At 35.1% G+C, this 10,587-nt stretch overlaps 2 protein-coding genes across 2 annotated transcripts; one reads left to right on the forward strand and one right to left on the reverse strand.

The window, feature by feature from the left end:
- Positions 1-287: 287 nt before the first annotated feature.
- On the forward strand, positions 288-4,830 carry LOC136068663 (uncharacterized). Its single transcript, XM_065776093.1, has 10 exons — positions 288-402; positions 493-550; positions 986-1,050; positions 1,192-1,198; positions 1,303-1,363; positions 1,584-1,643; positions 1,755-1,774; positions 1,862-1,927; positions 3,646-3,813; positions 4,630-4,830. The coding sequence occupies exons 2-10, from the start codon at positions 515-517 to the stop codon at positions 4,828-4,830; spliced, it is 684 nt and encodes a 227-aa protein (XP_065632165.1). The 5' UTR covers positions 288-402; positions 493-514.
- Positions 4,831-5,273: 443 nt separating this feature from the next.
- Positions 5,274-10,587, reverse strand: LOC111998186 (uncharacterized). Its single transcript, XM_065775563.1, has 12 exons — positions 10,179-10,587; positions 8,485-8,587; positions 7,817-7,886; positions 7,689-7,727; positions 7,446-7,563; positions 7,298-7,355; positions 6,798-6,862; positions 6,650-6,656; positions 6,485-6,545; positions 6,205-6,264; positions 6,074-6,093; positions 5,274-5,986 (listed from the first exon to the last, which is right to left on the reverse strand). Exons 1-12 carry the CDS (start codon positions 10,265-10,267, stop codon positions 5,894-5,896), a joined length of 783 nt encoding a protein of 260 aa, XP_065631635.1. The 5' UTR covers positions 10,268-10,587; the 3' UTR covers positions 5,274-5,893.

Here is a 10,587-nt window from a genome sequence, read left to right on the forward strand (position 1 = left end):
ATAAGCAACAAAGGCTTAGAGAGGTTAGGGTACAAAACCCTAGATACAAAAGAGCACACTCTTCTCTCTCTCAAAAGTCCCAAAAAACGTTCTAGGTTTTCCTATATATAGGAGTGTTTTACTTGAACCCCAAGACGTTTAAATAGAGTTTGGCTGAACTGGAACTCTGCAGAAAAATAAATCTGTACGTGTTCGATCGATCAAGTCTAATTTCGATCGATCGAGCCTTATAGAATTTAGTCCAATAAATCTGCACATCANAGGTCTCTTGTTCTCTTTTACAGGAATATGGGTTTGGGGAACCCCAATAGAATTGGACATTGATGGAGTTAGAACCTCTGTCTTTTACCTTGACACAGAGGGATTTGAAAGTATTGGGAAATCTAATGTATATGATGACCGGTAATCACTAACATGTCATGTAATTTCGGTTTGCAATTGCTGGTTGTAAATTTTTTGCGTGCTTTGCATTTCTAATATCTGCTTTTGCAGGATTTTTGCTCTGGCAACTGTCATGAGTTCTGTGCTCATCTATAACCTGCCTGAGACAGTTAGTTGCCCTGACTTTTACTTCTTCATCATTTTGTTAATTTCTCTTGCTTGGAGCTGAACTACTTTCTTAGTTTACTTAAGGACCAAATCTGAGGTTGAGGATGAGAATAGTAGGATAGTCATTTCCTGGATTTTTTATGTGTGGTTGTAGAGAAGAAATATGGTTCCAACTGTGAATATGATGTGTTCTGTCTTGGATGTGGGTGGCCATGAGAGAATGCAAAAAAACATGAGAAAACATCTCCTGCTTTGTAGATTTATCATGTCCTTAGTTAAGACAGTTCTTTTTAGGTTCTTGAGATGCCAATTACATATGAGCCTCTACTTCATTTGCTAGGTTTTAGGAAGCAACTGTTGTTCAAGCCCGCATTTCACTTTGGCACGTCTTGGTTAATATGGCTATATTAATTTGTTTGTCTCATTGTGTGCCTAGATTCGTGAAGCTGACATCTCTCGGCTGTCATTTGCTGTTGAGCTTGCTGAAGAATTTTATGGGAGGTATACAATACAATTATCCAAGTTCTTTATGAAGCATTTTATGTTATTATAGCATTGGTGGTTTTGAACACCCTATTTTTATTACCAAAACTAACTTTATTCTTCTGGTTTAATGTACAATAAACATCACATGGCAAATAGAGTGAAGGTAATTTTCAAACCCTTGTATATTTTTTAAATTGTAAATTTTCTTATAATGAGTTTTATTACTCACACTTTGTTATGCATTTGAATGGCTGGGTACTTTCATAGGGCCAAGATATTGCCTTTGAACCTGCAAAGCTTTTGTGGCTTATCCAGCGTGATTTTCTACGTAAGTTTAGAAATGCTTTCCTAGGATATTTTTTGTTGAAATATGAATTAAGAAAGTTCCAAGCGTTTTTGGATCCAATCACCTTTTTCTTAAGCTTCCAAGATCAGGCTTTAAAAATTAAAATGGATTTTGACAAGTTTTTGACTTGGGAGATTCCCAAAGGATGGTGCCCCACTTTTGTAGTTAGATGGAAACTGATATTTTTGGTGGTGTTTTACAGAAGGGAAGTCCGTGCAAGAAATGGTGGATGAAGCTCTTCGACATGTGCCTAATAATGATGGTAAGTTTATTTTTACCATACTTGCACTCATTCTGTATGAATTATATTACAATACCCTTACTGTAACTTTATAACAAATTTTTGATAGTGGGGCACTTGTCATGTTTGCAGGGGACAAAAATATTGATATGGTAATTTCTCTTCCTGATGCTGCTTTGTCAATTATTTATAAATGACTACTCTGGAATTCTAAGTTTACTCTTTTGTAACTTTATCAGGTTAATCAAATCCGTGACTCGTTGGCTGTTATGGGTGATAACAGCACAGCCTTTAGCTTACCACAAGTATGTGTTTGCATCAGCTTGTTATAATCTCTTCCAGCTCTTCCTCCCTTCTCTGTCTTTACTCTTTACTCTGCTAGTTAACCTAAGTAATAATAAACAACCAGGTGGTTAGTTGATATGGCATGCTGGCTTCCTAAACTTATTGTGAACATCTAGTTATGTTACAAGGACACTTCAAATGTTTTTTTTACCCTTGCTGGATGACATGACATGGGAATGGCACTTATGGGTGTTGGATATGAGTTGCATATACCTTTTGTGCATTAAATGCGTCTGGTAGAGTAATAGAGGAGTTCATGCTTGACTTTGCCTTGATTGTCTCCTTCCTATTTTCATTTTGTACATGGTTACTTCAAGATAAGTTGAGTCGCATGAGTATCAATTTTTTAATGACTTATGGCATATAGGAAAAGTTTTCCTGTCATTCAAGGATTGAGGAAAAGTTGGATTTGCCTGGTAATTTGGGAAAAATGTTGCTGTTAGAATTATGGTTGAGTAATTAAATTCACCATTTCTAATAGCTTAAGCTTTCGAGAGAATTTGTAATTTAACATGGTATCAGAACAGGAGATCCTAAATTCGATTCCTGTTTTTACTCTACCTCCCATTCAAAATATTAAAAATCTCACTACCTCCCATTTAAAATATTAAAAATCCCACGTGTAAGTTATTGAATTCACCATTTCCTCATAGCTTAAGCTTTTTAGAGAATCGGTAATTTAATAGTTGCAATTCTTTTTCAAAAATTATATTAAGGATAATAAGCTTTTTAAAAAGTTGTAATCTTCACATACATGAATAATCCATATTCTGGTTCTTTTATTTTTAACATCCAATAATAGTTGGACTGTTCCCTTCATTTTAGTGTTGGGAATGTCACTTGAAACTGAAATAGCCTGCTTTTGAAATTTATTTCCAGGACTTATTTATGAGTGTTTTCAGAAATCTGTTTCTAAATATTTTTCCGAAGAACAAGAAGAAAGTTTAGAAACATGTTGCTTCCTAATCTGCAAACCCCAAAAAGGGGGAAATTTTTTTTACGATGTTTTAAAATTGATTTTTTTCAAGAATAATCCTGTCAAAACAATTTTTAAGAATGTGTTTGGAAAAACATCCCCCCCCCCCCCCCCCCCTCCCCCCAGGTTCTTTTTTTCCCCTGTTTTTGTGAATCTGAGAACAGGAACCATGTTTTTAGCAGGAGGCAAACAAACTCTATCCTTATTCTGACATTGCACATTCGTAAAAATTTGTGAGTTTCACTATACAAAGCCTTATTCTAGAAGTCTTTATTTTTACCACCTTGATGGGGTTCGGATCATTCTACATGCAGGGTTATTGGTAGTGATCTTCATTAGGTGCACGTCTATGTTGGGGATGCGTAACTGGTTGGGATGTGGGGTATTTTGGATATCAATACGTCATAGACTTGTACATAAAATACAAGTGTTATTATTTGGCTTGTCACTTAAAAAAATTCTAATATATGTATATCAAATTCCTCTTCATTTTTTCTTCTTTTTTGGGGCATATTTGTGCTTATAATGCAAGCATGCATATGTGTGTGTGTGAACGAGCTGGGTTACTGAGATATGCATATTGCCTTATTTATATGTTGGTTTTGCTGTAGATCCAGAGTATTTGTTGGCAAAAGCAAACGCTTGCCGTTAAAATATTTGGCTTAGGTGATCTTATTGACCCATTTGTGAACTATTAAACAGCCTCATCTCCAGCGAACAAAGCTTTGTGACTTGAAGGATGGTGAACTTGAACCTATGTATGTCAAGAAGCGAGAGCAATTGAAAGAGCTTGTAGCTGGCATTATCCATCCGAAGATTGTTCAGGGTAAACATCTAAATGGAAAGGAGTTTATATCTTTCCTGGAGCAGGTGCCTCTCTTTAATCTGAAGATATTGCTTTAAAATCATCTATAGTTTGAGAATAAGTAAGATTTTTAAGTTGTTCATCATGTTAGTGTCATTTTTGGCAGTTGTCATGAAACTCAACCTGTGATGTTTTGAGTTGGAGAATTGGAAATTGAATATTTTCAAAACTTAGACCAGTTTCAACTCCTCCCTTAAAGTGCACAGATTCCTCAAAACCCTTTTATTTGTCTAATTCAAAGCCACTTACAACTTTTGAGATGTATTGGCTAGTGTCCCTATGTATGGAGTTCCTTCTCTTTGGTTCTTGTAAATGACAATCACTGTGAAACCCTTCTTGTAAATGACGATCACTTTTTGTTTTCAGAAGATAATGATACTATTGATTTACCTAGAGAACCTATCATTTCAACTGAACTTTTTTGGTGCCTCTCGTTTCTTTTTACATGCCATTTGTTACGTCTAGTGATGCCAATGTCCTTGACATAGTGCCACTGTTAATCTCAAATTTTGATTAAATTGAAAATGTTGTTATAACTAGTGGACAATGGTTTTTTAAATAAGATCCACCCCTTATTATGGAGGGAGAAAATGACAGTTCTGATGACTCACAAAAATCTTAGAACTGTCAATTTCTCCCTCCATAATAAGGGGTGAATCATGGGTTCAATCCTGTACTTTGCCTAAGTTGTGTATGCCTATGAAAGAAATAAAAGATCATTACTAATAATAAATTTGAACAAGATTTCTCAGGTTTTGGATGACTTGCATTATTAATATTCGTCCCAGTTAACCGTATTTATTTTGAATTTTCAACTTTAGATACTTGAAGCCTTGAATAAAGGGGAGATCCCATCAACGGGTTCTCTTGTGGAGGTTTTCAATAAAGGTATTCTTGAGAGGTGTTTGAAGCTATACAGTGGTTGGATGGCAGCATTGCATCTACCTGTCTCAGAGAAACATCTGGAAGATACCCATCAAAGGTCTAGGGGGGGGGGGATGTTTTTCCAAACACATTCTTAAAAATTGTTTTGACAGGATTATTCTTGAAAAAAATCAATTTTAAAACATCGTAAAAAAAATTTCCCCCTTTTTGGGGTTTGCAGATTAGGAAGCAACATGTTTCTAAACTTTCTTCTTGTTCTTCGGAAAAATATTTAGAAACAGATTTCTGAAAACACTCATAAATAAGTCCTGGAAATAAATTTCAAAAGCAGGCTATTTCAGTTTCAAGTGACATTCCCAACACTAAAATGAAGGGAACAGTCCAACTATTATTGGATGTTAAAAATAAAAGAACCAGAATATGGATTATTCATGTATGTGAAGATTACAACTTTTTAAAAAGCTTATTATCCTTAATATAATTTTTGAAAAAGAATTGCAACTATTAAATTACCGATTCTCTAAAAAGCTTAAGCTATGAGGAAATGGTGAATTCAATAACTTACACGTGGGATTTTTAATATTTTAAATGGGAGGTAGTGAGATTTTTAATATTTTGAATGGGAGGTAGAGTAAAAACAGGAATCGAATTTAGGATCTCCTGTTCTGATACCATGTTAAATTACAAATTCTCTCGAAAGCTTAAGCTATTAGAAATGGTGAATTTAATTACTCAACCATAATTCTAACAGCAACATTTTTCCCAAATTACCAGGCAAATCCAACTTTTCCTCAATCCTTGAATGACAGGAAAACTTTTCCTATATGCCATAAGTCATTAAAAAATTGATACTCATGCGACTCAACTTATCTTGAAGTAACCATGTACAAAATGAAAATAGGAAGGAGACAATCAAGGCAAAGTCAAGCATGAACTCCTCTATTACTCTACCAGACGCATTTAATGCACAAAAGGTATATGCAACTCATATCCAACACCCATAAGTGCCATTCCCATGTCATGTCATCCAGCAAGGGTAAAAAAAACATTTGAAGTGTCCTTGTAACATAACTAGATGTTCACAATAAGTTTAGGAAGCCAGCATGCCATATCAACTAACCACCTGGTTGTTTATTATTACTTAGGTTAACTAGCAGAGTAAAGAGTAAAGACAGAGAAGGGAGGAAGAGCTGGAAGAGATTATAACAAGCTGATGCAAACACATACTTGTGGTAAGCTAAAGGCTGTGCTGTTATCACCCATAACAGCCAACGAGTCACGGATTTGATTAACCTGATAAAGTTACAAAAGAGTAAACTTAGAATTCCAGAGTAGTCATTTATAAATAATTGACAAAGCAGCATCAGGAAGAGAAATTACCATATCAATATTTTTGTCCCCTGCAAACATGACAAGTGCCCCACTATCAAAAATTTGTTATAAAGTTACAGTAAGGGTATTGTAATATAATTCATACAGAATGAGTGCAAGTATGGTAAAAATAAACTTACCATCATTATTAGGCACATGTCGAAGAGCTTCATCCACCATTTCTTGCACGGACTTCCCTTCTGTAAAACACCACCAAAAATATCAGTTTCCATCTAACTACAAAAGTGGGGCACCATCCTTTGGGAATCTCCCAAGTCAAAAACTTGTCAAAATCCATTTTAATTTTTAAAGCCTGATCTTGGAAGCTTAAGAAAAAGGTGATTGGATCCAAAAACGCTTGGAACTTTCTTAATTCATATTTCAACAAAAAATATCCTAGGAAAGCATTTCTAAACTTACGTAGAAAATCACGCTGGATAAGCCACAAAAGCTTTGCAGGTTCAAAGGCAATATCTTGGCCCTATGAAAGTACCCAGCCATTCAAATGCATAACAAAGTGTGAGTAATAAAACTCATTATAAGAAAATTTACAATTTAAAAAATATACAAGGGTTTGAAAATTACCTTCACTCTATTTGCCATGTGATGTTTATTGTACATTAAACCAGAAGAATAAAGTTAGTTTTGGTAATAAAAATAGGGTGTTCAAAACCACCAATGCTATAATAACATAAAATGCTTCATAAAGAACTTGGATAATTGTATTGTATACCTCCCATAAAATTCTTCAGCAAGCTCAACAGCAAATGACAGCCGAGAGATGTCAGCTTCACGAATCTAGGCACACAATGAGACAAACAAATTAATATAGCCATATTAACCAAGACGTGCCAAAGTGAAATGCGGGCTTGAACAACAGTTGCTTCCTAAAACCTAGCAAATGAAGTAGAGGCTCATATGTAATTGGCATCTCAAGAACCTAAAAAGAACTGTCTTAACTAAGGACATGATAAATCTACAAAGCAGGAGATGTTTTCTCATGTTTTTTTGCATTCTCTCATGGCCACCCACATCCAAGACAGAACACATCATATTCACAGTTGGAACCATATTTCTTCTCTACAACCACACATAAAAAATCCAGGAAATGACTATCCTACTATTCTCATCCTCAACCTCAGATTTGGTCCTTAAGTAAACTAAGAAAGTAGTTCAGCTCCAAGCAAGAGAAATTAACAAAATGATGAAGAAGTAAAAGTCAGGGCAACTAACTGTCTCAGGCAGGTTATAGATGAGCACAGAACTCATGACAGTTGCCAGAGCAAAAATCCTGCAAAAGCAGATATTAGAAATGCAAAGCACGCAAAAAATTTACAACCAGCAATTGCAAACCGAAATTACATGACATGTTAGTGATTACCGGTCATCATATACATTAGATTTCCCAATACTTTCAAATCCCTCTGTGTCAAGGTAAAAGACAGAGGTTCTAACTCCATCAATGTCCAATTCTATTGGGGTTCCCCAAACCCATATTCCTGTAAAAGAGAACAAGAGACCTTTCAAATGATACTACACAAAAACAGATAAGCATATCCACCACATCATGATCTATTTTTTATTCACGTAAGTACCACAACATCAAGGTTACATCTGCCTTTACCTTTTGTCTTTGTGTCACGCATGTGTCCAACACCAAACCCTGGGAGGTAATAGAACATTTAGAGATACTACGTCATTAAAATTAATCAATTTTATGAAAGAAGAAATAAGGATACAACAAATTCAGACCTTCATAGCAAGAGAGGGAGAGAAGTTGATTGAGCAAAAATGATTTCCCAGAGCGGTACGGCCCAATAACCTGACAATATAATGATCAAGGGAGATTCAAAACAGGTGGGGGAAAAAAAATGAAGAAGAAGAAAGATAATCTTTACTACTTAGATACAATTTCTTAAGGAAGTACAACTGATCAGAAACAATAATTTGATGCACACTTATCATCACAGAATGGACTAGTGAAAGTCATGAAAGGCTTGTCGCAAAATGCTATTACTTAATTATATGGCAATCCACAGATTTAGATTTCCAAACTTAGTGTATCTAGATTCAGTTTTAAATCCATGGCTTCAAGTTATAAAATGTCTAATTATAAGCAAGGTGGAGTGGTACTAGAACACAAATGTAAAAAAATATCAATAAGCTCTGTGGAAACAAACCATAGGTAGATGATTCAAGCAAATGGAGAAAACATTGTTCCTTCATAACATTAAGTAACCACTTTATTAGAAAGCAGTCAGCCCATAAATGGTCACCCCAAGTGTGTTCAGAGAATCAAAGATGGTTTCTAATATTAAGCAAAATAAAACAACGTAGATTTGAAAGATATCTGTTAATCTTATTCAACTGGAAAAAAACACCAAGTACTAGATGCTCAGGAAGACAGATCTCAGACTTACAGCAACAGCTGCAATAGGGGTTGTTATCCTCCCAATGGCCTCCAGGCCTTCCCTTGAAAGACGAAGTTTTGTATGACCAGGATCAGGTTCCACAATAGGAAACCTGTATGTACCCCAAAAAAAAAAAAAAAAATTCATGCATTAACTTCTACAATGTATAAAAGAAAAGAAAAATCTAGTGTACAATGATCAAAAGCTAATCTCTATATCAATGCAAGAAAAAGAGTGCATAATAAGCATAGCATTTTGGCATGGCAGCCCTGGGGAAACAAGTACCTCTGTCACAATAAAAATAAAAATAAAAATTTTAAAATCCAAAAAATAATGACCTAAAGAAAAAAATAAAAAAAATAAAACCCACAAAAGTTGTAAGTTTTGTTTATTTATTTTTCCCCTTTATCCATAAAGGCTATAAGGTGAAGCATAGGTCTCTTTTGTGTGTGTGTGTGTGTGTGTGTGTGTATAAGATTTGAATATCTTGATAGGTCAGGCTTATGCTACTGTAATTCAAAGTTTGGTCATGATGGATATAAATTCTGCCCAGAGAGAAGTCATGAGCAAGATAAGCAGAACACAAGGATTGAATTCTAATGCAAGAGCATCGCTGAGCATAAATTAGATTGATACCATCCTACAAAATATAAGTTGAGTCTAGATCCAACAATATAAATTCTTCCCCACAGCCAAACATTTTCCTCATATAAGATATACCTACAACCCAACCATGATGACTGCATTATGGACCAAAGGACCTAGACATAGGAGAATAGAAAAGAAGCACTGTTGAATAAACTTCAGGAGATGTATCATATATGGCACTAAGCCAGTTATAGCTACATCTACTCACCAAAGTTTGCTAGGAATCGCTGCACATCTAAATCTAAACCTTCAAATAGCCAAATTCAATTATTTTTCAAGTTTAAAATAGCCACATTCAATTAATTTTCTTCACCTTTTCACTGCCTCAAACCAAAATAACCAGCCCAACCTATGCTATTCCATAAACTAAGAACCTACTTCTCTTGAACCTGCTAGGTCATCATTCATTTCTTACAACTTAAATTGAACTTAAAGGTCATAATTTGGCCTAATTATCTCATAGTCCAAGCACTACATTGTTTTACTTCACATTACCATGATCACATAAAAACCAAATCATCAATGTGATTCAACTTAAGCTCAAACTATGATGAAACTAATAAGAAATTTATGCTTGGTACATCAACTTAAACACATACTTTCAGTTTTTAAACAATATTACATGTATTTTCATGCACTTTTTCACCCATAGATATTTCTAAAAAAACTGAAAACTGTGGTTTAGATGCCCGTACCAAACGGCGCTCAAACTACAACGAAACTAAGATATAATATAGATACTGTTCAATTAGCACGCTGAAAGCGATTTTTCTTTGTGAAAAGAATAACCAAACCAAACCAAACATTGCTCCTAAAAGCAATAAAAAGTGCACACAAAGTGCCAACCAACCGTTGTACAAAAACGTATCACCAAGATCACGAAAATTACAACGAACCCAATTCAAAATTGCAACTTTCCATAACATTCAAGCAAAAAAAATTAAACTTTATCAGTTTAACTATTCTAAAACCAATTGAAGCAGTAAACAAATCCAATTAGTCTCAGATTCAAATCCAGACAACGAAAAAAACCAAAAGCATTAAAAATCACTCACGCTTGGTGAAAATCCTCGATAGAGAAGGACCCAGATGCGAAAAAGCATAGAAATATCGAAAAAACCAAGACCCCACTAGAAATCTCCATTGTTTGAACGGATTTCAGAGGTCCTTACTTATCTCCCAAATGCGCTAGAGTTACAAGCGGGTGTACGGAACTGTGAGAAGGAAGCAATAATGTGAAGGCTAAGAGGAAGAGAAGCAAATGGTCTTGAAGACATGGCCGAGAAGAAGAAAGAACAAATGGGATCTGTAGGAAACTAAGGAGAGAGGTGTACGTTAAGAATCGTGGACTCGCATGAGGAGGAAAGACGAAGACCAGAGTACGAGCTTTGGATTTGGAAAGTAGGGGATTCTTGCCCTTACAAGTGGATTTTGTTTCGGTGTGAAGTTACTATGGGATCCTTG

This window comes from Quercus suber, unplaced genomic scaffold, assembly GCF_002906115.3.
Source record: "Quercus suber isolate HL8 unplaced genomic scaffold, Cork oak 2.0 scaffold_8, whole genome shotgun sequence".
Taxonomy (NCBI): Eukaryota; Viridiplantae; Streptophyta; class Magnoliopsida; order Fagales; family Fagaceae; genus Quercus; species Quercus suber.